General features: G+C 49.6%; 1 protein-coding gene across 1 annotated transcript in view; it reads left to right on the top strand.

The window, feature by feature from the left end:
- LOC128843376 (relaxin receptor 1-like) overlaps nt 1–17,392 on the top strand; it is a 41,496-nt gene that overhangs the window by 12,537 nt on the left and 11,567 nt on the right. The window contains exons 2-12 of the mRNA XM_054040176.1: nt 1,187–1,333; nt 2,105–2,194; nt 2,925–3,030; nt 4,092–4,163; nt 5,391–5,462; nt 5,902–5,973; nt 7,434–7,505; nt 10,164–10,238; nt 10,915–10,986; nt 15,359–15,430; nt 17,190–17,261. Coding sequence (XP_053896151.1) covers nt 1,187–1,333; nt 2,105–2,194; nt 2,925–3,030; nt 4,092–4,163; nt 5,391–5,462; nt 5,902–5,973; nt 7,434–7,505; nt 10,164–10,238; nt 10,915–10,986; nt 15,359–15,430; nt 17,190–17,261 — 922 coding nt within the window. The remainder of the gene's footprint in view (nt 1–1,186; nt 1,334–2,104; nt 2,195–2,924; nt 3,031–4,091; nt 4,164–5,390; nt 5,463–5,901; nt 5,974–7,433; nt 7,506–10,163; nt 10,239–10,914; nt 10,987–15,358; nt 15,431–17,189; nt 17,262–17,392) is intronic.

Genomic DNA, 17,392 nt, shown 5'->3' with positions numbered 1-17,392 from the left:
GCGACCTCCTGCCTAAAGGGCCTTATCTTGATTGTCGCTGGCACCCCATCACCTCACACATACCCCGCTGAGCATGGCCCATGTCCTGCGGAGCAGTCCTGCCACCCAAAGCCCAGAGGGAGGACACTTTGGAGTGAGTCATGTAGGCGGGAAGTCAGTGTCGGGTCTCGTGTCCTCCTTTGTAGTTTTCTTGTGGTGGGGAAAGTTGCTGGATTGACAGTCCCGGAGACCGATGGCCTCGATTTCTCCTCAGAGCAGGCACAGCATGGCTCCCCCTCTTCATCCCCCTCAATGTGCCTTATCCATTCCCATGAAACCCAACCCCCTAGGGGACTTCAGCCTCAATGATCAGCCAAATTCCTCCTGAACCTCACCCCTTCTCCTGTCAGGCATTTCAAGGGCCATTCACCCAGCAGATAATGAGGATTTAAAAATTAAATTAACCAAGTTACAAGAGGAGACTATGTGTCTGTGTCTGTATCGAACATAGTGCCACGGTGAGCTTCATACCACAAGAACCAGCTCTCCCCTTACATAACGTACAGCAGCAAGCTGTATGGTTCTCAGTAAATAGCAATAATCCGGTGGCAGAATCTATTAGTATTAACTGTCCTGGTGATTTTGTGGCATGTCTTTCACGTTGGCCACAAAACAGCCATTTGATGAGCACGTCTTGCCATCACTGCTGACCTGTGCTGGATTGTTTTTCATAATGATGATTTTTCTGCAAGCATTTTCTGAGATGTCTCCACTGTCCCAGATGGAATCGTCTGATGGAGGTGCAGAATTTGCTACTGCTTCTATTTCCTGTTCTCTCATTTGAGAGGGAGGAGGGGAAATGTCTCTTGGCTATGGTGAGACATCTCTTCATGCTCTTACAATGTCAGGGCATGGCTGCTCTTTGCAGTTCTCAGCCCCTGCCAGAGCACTGGGAGACATCTGAACAATCAAGGAGCATGGTCCAGATGGACTGGTGCTGCTAGAATCCTACTGATAAGTCATGCCAGATGGGACTGGGCTAATGTGCAGTAATAGGGTACCATACAGTAATGGATTGCCGTGTCCTGGCAAGATCAGCACTAGTAAGCCAAGGGTGAGAGGTGGGTCTTAAGCCAGCCGTAGGCAGGGACAGGGGACTGGCCTGTTCAAGGATGCTTTTTGACTGTGTCTTGCTTTCCTTTGGCAGAGTCTCTTCTGGTTCATTCCGGGCTGGACAGCTATGCCTGCCCTTTGGGACAGTTCCCCTGTGGCAACCTGTCTGTCTGTTTACCCCAGCTCCTGCACTGCAATGGAGAGAAGGACTGCGACAACGGTGCCGACGAAGAGAACTGCGGTAATTAGCTAACCTCACAGCCTGTCCCCTCTTTCCATTTCTCCTTGCCGCCAGACCAAAGGCAGATGCCCTGTAGTTAATAAACCATGTGGACCTGGAAATCCCAGATCCAGAACCACCAATATATTCAAGGGGATTCTGGGAACATGAACACAGGACAGACTTTAAGGGTCACTTATGGTTACCTGGCTGCCTTGCAGTGATCACTGAAGGTATAAATCTCTTACTGGGAGAGTACAATTTCCTCTGACCTTCTAATAATGACACAGATGTCTAGGTATGGGGTTGTCAGACGGAGATCATCCCAGCCTTAAATGTAGGAATGTAAGACCCAGCAGAAGAGGAATATCCTGTCAGGACACAGTAGAGAGTCAAAGGGGCAGTGGGCAGGAGCTAGCGTAAACTAGAGATGGGCTGAAGTCACCAAACATGGGGCTAGATCCAGGTTTTGAACACCCCATGTTTCAGGGGATTCGGATCTAAGGCTTATAAAAATGGGCTCCAACTGCAAGAACCAGCTTCAGGTCAGATTCTGAATTCCCTCCCTCCGAGTTCAGGGGTATTCTGATCCAGGTGTTTGGTTCAGGCCCAGCGCTGATGTAAACGTCTCTCAAGCGCGTGGTTCCCAGCACTAAGATCAGGAATCAGGGTGGGAGTGAGCGAGCCTGGGGGAGGTTGGGCATGGGGAGGAGCAGTGAGTGAGTCTGCTGTGAGATGCGGGGGGGTGAGGGGGCGGACAAACCCGCATGACTTCTGCCTTCTCTTTTCTAGTGGATAATAGCGGGTGGCTGCAGATCTTGGATGACATGCAGCAATCCAAGGGCAACAGAGCCACTAAGGAAGAGGAGACCCCAGTCTGTGGTGAGTATTTCCATTCCTGGTGCTGGCTTTGTATTCCCTCCTCTTCTACTGTGTCTTCCCCAGCCTCCCCATGCTACTGCTCAAGCCCTCCTGTCTCCCCCGCTTCCTCCCCTTTTGTGCTCTCTCTGCCCCTTTTCCCCTCTCATCATCCCTCTTTCATTCCTGTCTCTCACGCCCCTCCCTCTGGAATGGGATAGGGTTGCCCCTTCATGGCAAAGGTGCTACCTCGTGACCCTGTGAGGTTTGAACAAGCCCTAAAGTTGGGATCCTGGGAAGTTGGTAAAATCTCACCCTGGAGCCTAACCCAAAATTCAGACTGAGCTTTGCTCAGGTTTGGGGGAGTTCGACTCACCCTCCCTCACTCCCACCAGGATGAATCTGCTTTTTTGGTCTTCCTGGTTCTGTCCAGGCCTGGATGTGCTGAAATACCCCAACCAAGGCTGGCCCTGCGAGATTCCCAGCCCAGACCTGAGAAGTTCAAGAAAGCATCTCTCCCCTTCTGTCTCCTCTCCCTTCACACACCCTGCCTCTCCTTTCATCCCCTCCACTGCTCCTGTGTTGCTCTTTAGGAGTGTGTCTGCCGTCCCCTGCCCCTTTGACCCCGACATATCCAGCCAGCCCTGACCCCTCTCTGTGCACCAGTGTGTCCTTTTATCTGCTAACCTTCCCAGCCATATACTGAGATCCTGTCTGTCTCCAGTCTCACTGTTTCCCTTGTGCTTGTCCCCAGTGCTTGACCGGTTCCCAGAGGAATGCCAATGCCAGGGAAGGACGATAGATTGCACCGGCCAGAACTTGCACACCGTCCCCTGGGTCTCCTCCAACGTGACGAAGCTGTGAGTAACAGGGGCCACCATGGGGTAAATGTATCCCTTTCTTTGCAAAATTGGAGCCAGTGGGAAATTCGCCCTGGTGATTCCCATTTTTAGCCTGTCTCACTGTGCTGCATAGCATCAATCATCAAGGGGGTAGTGCCACCTAGTGGCAAGGCTGCAGAGGAAGCTAGTTCCAAAGGTGATAGATAATGCAGAGAAATTTGTGCCTGTTATCTAGCAAACTGAGTCTGGGATTATCACAAGGAGACCTTTATTGCTTAGATTAAGGATGCCCCAGATGCTCAAATCTCAGCTTTTCCCTAATCCTCTATGATCAAACCCCTGAGGCTGCATTTTAATGCTGGAGGTGCTGCTGCCAGGTGCTCTGTGCCAATCAGGCAAGAGAGGTCTAAGCCACCAATAGCTGGAGAGATGGCTGGTAAACTGTGAGCCTTCTGGCCAAAGCCCCAGGCTTCATCCCCCAGGGTAGGCCTAACTGCAAAGTGCTTGCTGTGAAGGCAAGAAGAAAATGTTGACATCAAACGGAATGAATTTCCCATCCATTAGTTTGTACTGAGTTGTTATCTTTCCCTGGATTATTGGCATTAAATAATGGACCCTTTGCATTTCTCTAGCCCCTTTCTACCGAGGATGAATAACTCTGCAAGGGGCTGTGAACCTTGCCTAAAAAATTGGCATGTCCGATATTTGGGGCCATGCAGCGTTTGGGGCTCATGACATCTGAGCGGCATGCACAGACGGCAGAACGAGCCTGGCCACTCAGTGTGAGCAGGCAAACGCCGTTTGCATACAGGAATCGGGGTGGGGGGGGGAAGGGTTGCAGCACTCAAAACCCTCAGGTGTCAAAAATGATGCAGGCAATTCAAGAACTGCTGTTGACAAATGCGATCAGTAATGGGTAGCAGAGAGCCACATGTCTCACATACGTTACTCAGATAAGATAGGAAGAGGGGACTTTACCTGGGGGAGGCTGGGGGGAGTAAAGAGACCTGCATTTCTTAATTGTTCACAACGTATTTCTTGATCAGTGGTCCCTGGTTTTTCTTTCCACCCCTCCCTAGGGTTCTGAATATTAATAAAATCCACTCACTGTGGGACAACCAGTTTATCATGTACAGAAGTCTGGAGAAGCTGTAAGTACCACCCCCCTCAGAGCGGCCAGCTCATCGACAAGGGCATGGGGGGAGGGGGAGGGGGAAGGAGGAAGAGTAGCAAATTTGCTGAGTCAGCAGCGCCACATTTAAAAGAATAAGCCCATATTATGCAGGACCAGTTTGGTTAGGCAAGAGATGATGACCTTGACTTCTTCAGCCTGGCAGGGCCCTGTGCCCTCAGAGGCTGCGGCTTTTCTCATTTTAATAATCCACCATCGCACCTCTTGGGCGTTCGGCTTCAGAGTCAGAGGAGCAGAGAAAGTGGGAGGGTTGTGGTAAGGCCTTGTTTACAATTGTTCCTTAGTTAGTTATCACTGAGCGTGGTTGGCTGGCTCTGTCAGTGCTTGTGTTACTTTGTATGTGGTCTGATCCAGTACGCATTGAAGTCAGTGGGTATCTGTCATAGATATTATGGGCCCTTCCTGCACTGCTTCCATTATAATGTGCTAAGTAGGGGGTGAGGAATCAAAGTGACCTTTTTGCTCACATAACATGGGGTCAGGGAGGTTCAGAGTCCAGCATGGCTGTTAAATGGCAGAGGGAAGAACAGCAAACAGCTCTCTGTCCTGGAAGATTCCAGCACCTTTTCTACAAGTCATTTCACTTGGGCAAACAAGATATTTCCAGCCTGATACGTCAGCGAGTTTATGATCTGAGATCACTCAGAACAGATTTTGTTCTTTCAGGTTGGATCCCGGCCTAGCGTCCTTGCTTGTAATAATAATAATAGTGCCGTGCTTGTGTCTAGTGCACCAGGATCTCAGAGCTGCCATTAATGATTTCCACGCATTTGTTCTTTCATCTTCACTCCCCTCAGATGGGAAAACTAAGGCAGAGAACGTGGAAGTGACGTTCCCAAAGTTGCACAGAAAGCCTGTTAGCAGGGCCAGGACTCAAGCCTCCAACTCCTGACTGCCAGTCCTGTACTTTTATCCATAAAAACATCTTCCCCTTCACTGTGGTCCATTCCCAGTGCTGGTCTCTCACTCCCTGGGCTACTGGGGATGGGAGTGCTGTACATTGCTGTGCAAGAGACTGTTTCATTGCTTAGTCCTGAGCTCTCTGAGGGGTGGGCAGGGCTGCTAGCACTCTGTACTTCTGTGCAGAAGTGATACAGGTTTGATTCAGTCCTGGGGACCAGGAGGGGCTGGGAGCACTGTGGAAACCCTATTAACCCTGAGATATTTCTGTTTGGTTTGTAAACAGCCTCTTACAGCACAACGAAATCCAGTCAATACTGCCCCATGCTTTTGCTGGACTTTCCAAGCTTAAAATGCTGTGAGTAAAAGCTTTTCATGTTGTGGGTTGCAGGGGGGAGGGGGTTATTGACAGTCTCCGTGTTTCAGCCCTCTTAGCACAGAATGAATGCAGCCTAAAGGCATGTGGTCTAGCAGCACCTCTGGAGACATGTGTCTGAACAAAATGTACCCGCCCTCCGCAGCAAGAACGATGTTTGAAATTAGAGCACCATGTTATGGGGGAGGGAGGACTTCTGGCTCTTACAAATGTTTCTCTCTCATGTTCCCCTCCCCACATGATTCATTCCAAATCAGGCTTGCCCCTGCAAAACGCAGATGACGTGAGGGTATCCCCATTCACACCCCTAAAATAAGGCTTAGGGGAGCTGCTGTCGGGAAATGGATGATGAATAAAAACCACTTTAACCAACAGCATCAACCCAAGGTCACTTTTCTTCTCTTCTCTTTAACAATTCCAGGTTCCTGAGTCACAATAACATCACTGAGCTGAAGCCAGGAGTCTTCCAGGATCTGCATCATCTTGAATGGCTGTAAGTGCCTCTTTCCATTGGGTGGCCCACCGGGGTTCAGTGAGGAGTAAGGGGATGGAATTGAGTTTAAGGCCAGGTTTGCCTGAATATCTGGGATAATACTCGAACAGCATCAACAAGATGCTGTTGAGGCCAAAAGCTTAGCAAGATTCCTGCGTGGATTAGACCTCGATATGGTTAAGGAGAACATCACAGTGATATTAGATTGGATTAAGCATATCAGAGATATAAACCCTTCTGCAACGGGGCATAAGCCAACCGGTAATGTATGGGGTTAGGAAGAAACATTCTCTCTGGGCAGGTTACTCCGTAATTGCCCCCAATGGGGCTTCTTGAACATTCTGAAGCATCCATTCCTGGCCACTATTGGAGACAGGATACTGGCCTAGGTGGACCAAATACTGGTCTGATCAGGCATGGCAGTGTGTGTGCATATGCCAGCCTGGCTCCCCACAAAGATTTGGTGGCAGACTGGCACTCGGGACCACCCTGAGTAAGCTGCTCCTCAGGTTTTTTCTAGGCTATTTAAGGGAGAGGTTGGTTGATCAGGTGGCAAATTATGAGGATGGGACTCTGAAGTGCTGGGAAGTTCTCTCTCCAGGCTGAGCTAAGCTCAGTAAGGCAGCAATCTTGCAAAGCAGACATTATTGTTCCTCTTCTCTAGTGATCCCTGTATGGACACCAAGGCAGTTCTTCCTCAGGTCTGTGGTGCTGCATATGGAGCCCATACAGGGATCATTAGCAAAGTAGAACAATAATGTCTGCTTTGCAAGATGGCTGCCTTATTGAGCTTAGCTAAGCCTGGAGAGAGAACTTCCCAGGCTCCCAGCCCTTTAGAGTCCCATCTAATATCACTGTGATGTTCTCCTTAACCATATAGAGGTCTAATCCACGTGGGAATCTTGCTAAACTCTTGGCTTCAACGGCATCTTGCCCAGCCTAATGAATCCCACTGTTCGAGTATTATCCCAGATATTCAGGCAAACCTGGCCACAAAATCTTTGGGGGAGCCGGACGTGCCCTTAAATCTCAAATTCCCCAAGTGGTCTTTTAATTTAGCATTTATTTTTGTAGTAAAAGAAAAAAATCCAGTAGTCCCCTGATTGTGAAAGAAACTAGACTCTGAACTTGGAGCAAGCACATCAGCCAGAATGCTCTGGGTGGAAATTCAAAGGGGTGATCTATGTACTCATCTCCACCGGCTTGGGTGGGGGAAGAAGATGGACGGGGGAGGGACCAGGCAGTGAAGGAGAGGAGGAAGCTGATGTTACCTGAATTTCTGCTGTCAGGGAGAAAAGGAAGAAACCACCTCCCGCAGGGACAATTTAGACCTAAATGTAAGCCTGTGAGACGGTCTCTCCTTCCTAACCTAGTAGAGCCCCTACTTTGTTCCTATGGAGTTGCCTCTCCATCTAAAGTCTGTTCTTCTGGGTCACCACCTTTCCCTCTTCTCATTTCAGAATGCTGGATAACAACAGAATTGCCAAGATCCTCCCAGCGACTTTTGTGGGGTTGAAATCTCTGTACTTTCTGTAAGTCTGTAGCCAGTCCTCTGGAGTCTCTGGGGGTCCCACTTCCATAATGTCCTTGATGCTGCATCTTTCATTTCCATCCCCTAGGCCAGTGTTTCTCAACCATTTCAGGCTGGTGATCCCTTACTTAAAGTGAACATTTTTCATGACCTCATTACATTTACTATAAAAATAAGAGTGAAAAAATGTATCAACAGTAATGCTAAGGCTACACAATTTATGTGTATGTTTCAAGAGGTTCACAGACTATGTTACCTTGAAGGAAAAGGGAGTGTGGGGATCAGGAAAGCAGGATTTTCTTTGTTTTAGATCAGGGGTGGGCAAACTTTTTGGCCTGAGGGCCACATTGGGGTTGCAAACTGTATGGAGGGCCAGGTAGGGAAGGCTGTGCCTCCCCAAACAGCTTGGCCCCCACCCTCTATCCGCCCCCTCCCACTTCCCGCCCCCTGACTGCCCCCCTCAGAACTCCCAACCCATTCAACCCAACCCCCCCCCCGCTCCTTATCCCCTGACCGCCCCCTCCCGGGACCCCCCACCCCTAATCATCCCTCCGGGACCTCACCCCCTATCCAATCCACCCCCGATCCCTATCCCCTGACTGCCCCGACCCCTATCCACATCGCCATCCCCTGACAGGCCCCCGGGACCCCCATGCCTATCCAACCCCCCTGTTCCCCATCTTGTGATCCCTATCCACACCCCCGCCCCCTGACACGCCCCCTGGGACTCCCACGCTTATCCAAACCCCCCATTTCCCATCCCCTGACCGCCCTCCCCAGAACCTCCGCCCCATCCAACTGCCCCCTGCTCCCTGTCTCCTGATTGTCCCCCAGGACCTCCCGCCCCTTATCCAACGTCACAGCCCCAGCCCCCTTACTATGCTGCTCAGAGCAGCATGTCTGGCAGTCGCGCTGCCCGGCCGAAGCTAGACAGGCTGCCGCTCTGCTCTGCAGGAGCACGCCGCTCCACCGCCCAGAGCGCTGCCCGCACGGCGGCGTGGCTGCAGGGGAGGGGGGACAGCATCCCCGGCCAGGAGCGCAAGGGCCAGGCAGGACAGTTCCGTGGGCCGGATGTGGCCCGTGGGCCGTAGTTTGCCCACCTCTGCTTTAGATAGTACTAAAAGTGTCAATGTTTTGCGCTTCTCCTCCTCCCCCGATTGTCATTTGTGAGTGACTCCCTCCCCACAATGTTTGTGACCCACCGGTTAAGAAGCACTGATCTATACCATTCCTTTCCTTTGCTGCACTGTATTTAAGGCCAAATCTTACCACTATTATTCTGTCCTAATGCAAGCAAATCTCCACTGGGAGTTTTGCCTGAATAAAGATCTCAGTGTCTGGCACTTAATTATAGGCAGAGCTGCTGATGCAACCTATACGTAATGTTGCCCAACACTTCACAGTGTATGACCCTGTTTTCCTTTTCTTACAACTTTGCCAAACTTTAATTGTTTGTCTAAAATTTTCCGTGCCAGGCATGTGCCTCAGGGGACATTTCAGCAAAAATGGTTCAGCCATTAATCAGAACAAGATTGGGGGAAATGCTTTGTTTTGCCCATGTTCAAAAATATTCCCACAACCATTTTGTTGAGAAGCTCTAGCACCTCCATGCCCTGGAGCAGGGGCTTGACATTTGGCAGGGATGTGTCTTTTGTTGTTCTTGGGACAAACTACCCACATTTGGCCAAGTTATAAACCTTTGAAAAACTGAAGTTCCCACCTGCTTGGTAGAGAATTGCTAGAGTTAGGGAGCTACATTCTCTGAAGCTGCTGTCTGCAGCAAGCATGCTCCAGCCAGCACTACACAGACTGAGCAGGCCTTTCCCTGCAATTGCTGTGGGTTGCCTGTGCAACCTGATTTTGGCCCTCTTGTATGCATGCATTAGGATATGGTCTGTCATTACATGAGCATATGCCATTATTTCCACAGGAACCCTGCTGAAGATAATCTTATCTATAAATTGTGGTTATCTGAGTCAGTACCCTAAAGGAAATGAGTGAAACTAACAGCAACCACTAATATCTGTGCAATGGATTGGCTCAATGACCTGTGATCTCTGGACACAGGGGGTGTGACTCCCTACTACCGTGGGAGCCATTGGAGAGCTGTCTATGACAGACAGACTGCGAGGACAGGCCTAGTGAAATGTTGCACGTACTGTATTCAGCATAGATAGGTAACTGCATTTCAGGCTCAGAGGCATTAGTGACTGTGCCAGGAATGCAGTACCAATCCCCCCTGTGTACTGGGCACATGTACTAGGCATTAATAGACTCATAGACTTTAAGGTCAGAAGGGACCATTATGATCATCTAATCTGACCTCCTGCACAATGCTGGCCACAGAATCTCACCCACCCACTCCTGTATCAAACCTGTGTCTGAGCCATTGAAGTCCTCAAATCCTGGTTTAAAGACTTCAAGGTGCAGAGAATCTTCCAGCAAGTGACCTGTGCCCCATGCTGCAGAGGAAGGAGAAAAACCTCCAGGGCTTCTGCCAATCCACCCTGGAGGAAAATTCATTCTCAACTCCAGATATGGTGATCAGCTGAACCCTGAGCGTATGGGCAAGACTCACCAGCCAGACACCGAGGAAAGAATTCTCTGTAGTAACTCAGATCCCACCCCATCTAAGGTTTTCTTATTGCTTCCCAACCAGGTACATGCTGAACAACTCCCTGAGTAGCATGCCCAACACTTCCGTATGTGCAGAGATGCCGAAGCTCAGCTGGCTGTGAGTACCTGCCCTGGTGTGGAGATCTGGTGTCTGAATCGGCAGAGGCTGTGGTGTTGGGTTAGCCAGAATAAGGCACAGGCACCTCAGCCCACCCCTGCCAGTGGCATTCTTGTAAGCAGGTTGGGTGGGGGTATTCCCAGTGCAAGCGAGAGGGCGAGGAGAAGCAGCTGTGTCTCTCTTGGTATTCTGCAGGGCAGCGCGGTAGATGCGATCAGAGCAGGGATTAGCTTGAGGTGATTTGGCTGGACTGGAAGGGCAGAGAGGAGAAGGCTGCAGCAGATGAGAGACAAGCAAAGGTGTTCTAACAGAGGGGAGCGAGGGGACAGGGTGGATATTAGAGAGGAAGCAATGAAAGGCCATAGTGAGAGCATGCATCAGAGAAAGGAAATGAAGAGGATAGGGAGGTCGTGAGCCTGGGAGATGAGGGGATAATGTCGTTTTTGACAGTGACACAGAAAGCAGGACCAGAGACAATGATCTTTGGGGTCAGTTCTCACACCGCTGCCAGGCAGCTGGGGTCAGGAGCTCTGCTCTCATGGGTGGCATCAGGACAGACTCCCTTCTGTCCAGGGAGAAGCAACAATTTGTCTGGCCGAGGACTTCTAGGTTGGAGGGGGATCAATAAGGTGAAGGATTGCTAGCCACGGAAACCCAGCTACTGCTCTTTTTCTAGGGAGCTGGAAGGAAACCAGATCCACGCTCTGAAGAGCTCAGTGTTCCAGGAATGCAGCACCTTCACTGTGCTGTGAGTACCAACCCTCCACTGGCCGTACACGAAGGTGTGGGGGGGAGAGTGGGATCTGGCGTGGCTATGGAGTCACCCCTTCAACCCTCACCTGCATGGGGGAAATCACCAGGGACCTCATCTATCAGCTGGGTCATGCTATGAATTGGGTGCAACACCAGCGACCTTGGGCCAGGTTCTCAGCTTGTATAAATCAGTGCAGGTCCAATGACTTCAACAGAGCTAGGCCGCTTTGTCCCTACTGCAGATCTGGCATCCTGAATCCATTTTATGGCACACAACCTATGTTTATAAACAGCAACAGTAGAGACAATTTCATGGTATTTTAAATATCGGTTGTATATCTGCATTTATACTTGGTAATGGGGGCCAGAGATTTCACCTCTAGTTCACTGCTTTGGCATCTGCTCAGGTTAGTAATGAGCAAAAGCCATTGAGGGCCATTCGGTGACCAACGAGACATGAGCTGGTGAGGCTAACACCTGTCCACATCACAAACCATGGAGAATGAGCTAGTACCCTTGGAGCAAAGACTAAGGCAGAGGGTGGGATGTGGAGACAGGTCACCTTTCTGCTGCCCACGCTGTAGCTGCTGTGTGGGCAAAGCGATTCGCTCTCCACCCAGTACCTTTCACTAGCTCTAAAATCCCTTTTACATTCATCTTTTAAAGAAGAAAAATATAAAGCCTGCCTAGTAGGTTCTCAGCCTGTTAAACATGTGCCAGTTCTTTTTTTGCCCCTCATCCCTAAAGTCTATTTTTGGTCAATTTCATATCTGGCCTGCAGTGTTCGTTTACAGTGTCAAGCTATAGTGCTGGTGCTTTACAGGAGCTCACAAAGCCAAGGAATTCTCCCAGAGAAGATGCAGCCCTGGCCTAGAGTCTAGTTTTCCTAAACATGATGTTGATATATTTCCCAGAAGGTTCAGCCTCTGGAGCCCTGCAAAATAAGGCTAATAAACTTCCATGCCCTGTATATGTTATTCATGTACACAAGCTACAAATTGTCCATGGGACAGTGGCATGAATGGAATGTGCAGTCAAGCCTGTCCTCCCAAAGTGAGGGGTGATTATTATCCAGGGCACTGGGAATGCATCACTGGAGCCTTTCCCAAAGCTGTCAGATTGGAGTAGGTGAGTAAACCCAAGGCTTATCTGAACAGTAGCTGATAGTGGCTTTGGCAGGATCGCCTCCTGTATCTTGAGGAAGATTTCCCCGTTCCCCAAGCTGTGTTAACAATGGTATAATCCCCAAGTAAGTCCCGTTACTTTTAGCTTGATGCACCCAGTTACTTGCTCACCTGGCAAGGGATTTGGGAGGCTTAAATAATTAATCATAGAGCCCTGGCTATTGGAGATGGCAAAGGGCCATTAGGTCACCTGGTCTAATGAACAGAGGGATGTTCGCGCTTCACTCATGAAGCTTTGTGAAACACTTTGAGTGCCTCGGATAAAGGGGCAGTATGGACCCGAGGCAACATTTCAGAAGTGCTGATCGTCCTCTAAAGTCACTGAGCGCTGCAGGTGCTCTGAAAAGCAGCCCACTTTTAATTAGTTAATTTTAATTAACTTTAGGCACCCACATGGGAAAATGTTGTCCCTGAGTTTTAGAAGTGGTTAGGCCTGCAGTAACACAGCCAGTGTGTGTGTGAGCTGCTGTTGTGATGGTACAAACAAACCAGGTACCTCCTCGGTCTGCATGCGGGACACAAGTCAAGCACTTCTGAGCAGTAATCAAGGACTGCAGTGTGCAAAATACTGTTCTAACAGGCACTATTATTATTATGCCATTTCTCATCTGAAACACTTGGGCTCTGTTGCAGCCTGATTATCAACGAGCTAATTTCCAAAGGCATTGTCATAGTCAAGGCAAGGAGACATTCCAATTGATGCATTTCATCCTCATTTTCTGAGTGATCCCAGGTGTTTCCAAATGCCTCAGCACAGGGGACTGGAGTAGAAGAGCTCTCACGGTCCTGCCAGCCGTACATTTCTATGATTCTATGAAACTTTGTAATTCTGAGCTTTCCCAGACCCTCTGGGAACAACCTGCAGCTGATGGAGCATTGGCGGCACATTCCCGAACTCAGTACCCAGGAGTTCTGCCTCCTCGGAGTTCCTGCTGTCTCTGTGTATGGTGCCCAGACTCTGCCCCGTATGCTCCTGCCCCCTCTAGAGCTGGGGGTCAGCTCCCTGGCACCGAGGGACTGTCTATACTGCAACTAGACACCCGTATCTGGCCCATGCCAGCTGACTTGGGCTCACGTGGCTCGGGCTAAGTGTAGCCATTTCAGTGTAGCCATTCGGGTGGTGCACGGTCTCTAGGATCCTGTGAAGTGGGAGGGTCCAATAAGAGCCTGAACATCTACACTGCAATTAATCAGCCCCTTAGCCCGGCCTTGCCAGCCCTTGAAACAGGCCAGCCGGGGGTGTCTGCTTGCAGTGTAGACATACCCTAAGTGAGCCTGATGGCTTTGTAGTGTGCAGTGTGGAAACCCCAAAGCAGGGAGCAGTACAGTCTCCACTGAAGTAGCAGCCTTCCAGCACTTCACTTTCCTTGCTGGGCGCCGTCCCGTCTTTGGCATGCAGCTTCGGAGCATGGTGCTTCGTATTTCCCTGCCCTCTATAACCCGTTTGTGGGCACTGCCAACACTTATTACTCTCAGGGCATCCGTGGGCAAGTAAGAAGTGAGCAGCCATTAACAAATGGACTGAGATGGAGACTCGTGCGTGTCGCACGGGGGCTGGACTGCAGCCTGAAGACTCGTTTGTATTTTGCAGTGATTTCCAGGGGACGTTGTCAATGATCCACCCTCAGCTCCCCTCTTGATACCTTCTCAAAGGAACGAATGCTTTGGAAGGACCTATTTTCAGCCACAGACAGCTGACACAGCCTGTAGGGCTCACAGAGGAGGCCACTAGACATTTTATCCCAAGAGGCTGAACCCTGTGTTCCCTTAGCAAGAACTCTCCCTGCCCCATGCTGCCAAAGATGGGAGGAGAGTGAGTGGCTTCCTCCCCACAATGCAATGCTTCTTCAAGCCAAGCATCCAAGCACTTTTGGCTTTGATCAGGAATGTGTTTCTAAGAAGAGTTATGTCAGCGTCATGGAAACATAAGCCAGGGCAAGACAGAAGGCATAAACACGCCCTGCCAATGACACCAGCACAAGTGACAGCTTTATGAGGAGATGAAACAGACAAGAAGAGGCTAATACGCGGGGTGGTGTGGGACAGCAGGAAGAACTTCCCCAGCCCTCCTTCCCTCACTCTGTCTTCTCTCTGCAACTATCCCAGCCTAGCTGAGGTCTGGTGATAATGAGGATCTGATAACTAAGGGGTGGGAGTGGGTATTCCTAGATTAACTGTTTGGCAAGGACGTGAGCCTCTCCCAATGCAGCATTCCCACCCACTCCCCCTGGCCACCGCGCCGCCGCTTTCTTCTTCAGCGGGAATTCGGCGGCAGGTGCTTCCCTCCAAGAGGGACCTGCCGCCGAAGAGCCTGACGTATCGCCCCTTCCCCTTGGCCACCCCAAGCACCTGCTTCCTGGGCTGGTGCCTGGAGCCGGCCCTGCCTGTACCACAGCTCCCAGCCTGGGGAGCTGAGCTCCATAGCTCAGCTAGTAAAAGGAGTAGCTGATATATAGGTACGAGGGGTCTGGAAATATCCTCCATGTGGCAGGGGCAGCAGCAGTTCCAGTTCCTTGCCAGAGCCATGGATGAATGTTCAGGGCTTCAGGAAGTTGTCTGAGCATGTTGTTCAGTTTTATCCCGCCCTTAATTTTTCACTGAGGTCCTGGGGGGGTCAAATCCAGAGATGGACTGAAACTTCCTCCAAACTGGCACTTCAATAAGTGACACAACGTGTGGCTGCACTGGAAAACCATGGTTCATTCAATACTGGATACGGATGTTCATACCAAAGGTGCCCAAATCGCAGACAATGAACCGTCCTGAGTTCTGAATTTGGCTTGAAGCCAGATGAGCTTTGTGTAATGTTGGGTTGCACTGTCAGCTCTGTTTGGTTCACACTCCGACAAATTCTTATGGACTCATCTGATTCTGTGTTTAGTTGTGAGCTGTCCCTGAACCCCACAGTTCAACCCTGGAGCTGCTCTTCGCCAAATATAAGTGTTTGGATCTGGAGTTTGGATCCATGTGAGTGTATCAGTGGGACTGGCACAAGTTTAGCAGTAAACATGTGCTATGTAAGGAACAGAGCAGGCCCAGGTGCGTGGCCTCAAACAAGCCTCTCAGAATTCCAGCGTTAAGATCTCCTTCGTGCCATGCTCAGTTCTAAGGTCATCAGAGACCCTGGAAGGAACTGGGAAATGAAGGGCTGCTTTTCACCAGAGCTTCTCTCTCCTCCTCCAGGATTCTGCGCAGAAACAAGATCAAATGGATCCAGGAAGGGGCGTTTTCCAACCTGAACAGACTGGTGGAGCTGTAAGTATTGCTATAGATTTCCCAGATGCAGTGCCCCTCCTCCACCCCTCGTGGTCAACGGCGTGTCAGTGGTTGTTGTGATTGTGTCACTGTCTTGACCGTGATCATTTGCTCATGATCCTGTGGGGGGATCTATTTGTTCTCCCTTGGTGAATAGTTTCCTGACACTTGGGTGCTTGGCTGCTCCACCTACAGGTAGCTTTTAATAACCTCTACATCTATTTGATGCTTATGAAAGTGGAACGCTGATGTTGCTGGATATAGTGCTGCTAGGTGGGTTCAAGCTTCCCCTTCTCTCAGCTCTGCTCATGCTCTTCACTCCTGATCTGCAGCACCCTTTCCTGTCCTGCACCCCCACACAGGCTGGGCAATATCAGCATATTCATAAATGATCTGGAAAATGAGGTGCAAAGTTTGCAGATGATACAAAATTACTCGAGATTATTAAGTCTATGAAGAGTTCCAAAGGGATCTCACAAAACTGGGTGACTGGCTGATGAAATTCAGTATTGATAAGTGCAAAGTAATGTGCATTGGGAAGCATAATCCCAACTGTACATACAAAATCATGGGGTCTAAATTAGCTGTTACCACTCAAGAAAGAAATCTTGGAGTCATAGTGGATAATTCTCTGAAAACATCTGCTCAATGTGCAGCAGCAGTCAAAAAAGCCAACAGAATGTTAGGACCCATTAGGAAAGGGATAGATAAAGCAGAAAGTATCATAATGCCTCTATAAAAATCAATTGTACGCCCACACCTAGAATACTGCATGCAGTTCTGGTCACCCCATCTCAAAAAATATATTGGAAAGACTTTGGAAAAAATACAGTGAAGGGCAACAAACATGATGAGAGGTATGGAACAGCTTCTGTATGAAGAGAGATTAAAAAGACTGGGACTGTTCAACTTAGAAAAGAGACAACTAAGGGGGGGATATGATGGAGGTCTATAAAATCATGAATGGTGTAGAGAAAGTGACTAAGGAAGTGTTATTTACCCCTTCACAGAACACAAGCACCAGGATCACCCAATTAAATTAATAGGCAGCAGGTTTATAACAAACATAAGAAAGTATTTCTTCACACAACACATAGTCAGCCTGTGGAACTTGTTGCCAGAGAATGTTGTGAAGGCCCAAAGTATAACTGGGTGAAAAAAAAGAATTAGATAAGTTCATGGAGAATAGGTCCATCAGTGGTTATTAGCTAAAATTATCAGTGATGCAACCCCATGCTCTGGGTGTCATTAAGTCTTTGCCAAAAGAGGGGACTATATGACAGAGGATGGATCACTTGCTAATTTCCCTGTTCTGTTCATTCCCTCTGAAGAATCTGGCACTGGCCCCTCTTGGAAGACAGGATACTGGGCTAGATGGACCATTGGTCTGACCCAGCATGGCCGTTCTTATGTTACGTTCTAATGCACCACAAACCTAACCGGCAGCACTGCCTGCTATTCCAGTCCTGGGCTCTCCCCTTAGCTCTGCCAAGCATCTCTACCCTAATCTGCATGACTTCTGCTATGCTTCGCCTGCCCCCAATCCCGCCCATTTACACAGAGCTCTGCAAGCACCTGAACTTGCACAGACCTGCAACGTTCTAGTTACTCCAGCTCTGAGCCATTCTTGGGGCTATCATTTGCTACCCAATTGTAACAGTTTTATGATGTGTGCATATAGCGCCCTTCCCTCCCCCCCCCCCCACCCCCGCTGAACCCCAACAACCAGCTGTCTGAAATCTTGTTTTTGTTTGCACAGTGACCTGTCTTACAATAGACTGGAGGAACTTCCACCATCTTTATTCAGTAACCTGCATGACCTCCAGCAGCTGTGAGTACTGTATTGGAGCTCCCCAAGCCTTAATCTGAGCCGCCCCTTTGGCATTTGTTACTACTTTAAAAATCTTCAAAGGGTACCACAGAGAGCAGCATAGGCAGCCAGCTGTCCATGAGGGGTACTCA

This window comes from Malaclemys terrapin, chromosome 9, assembly GCF_027887155.1.
Source record: "Malaclemys terrapin pileata isolate rMalTer1 chromosome 9, rMalTer1.hap1, whole genome shotgun sequence".
NCBI lineage: Eukaryota > Metazoa > Chordata > Testudines > Emydidae > Malaclemys > Malaclemys terrapin.
This window is presented reverse-complemented; position numbering and strand designations above follow the sequence as displayed.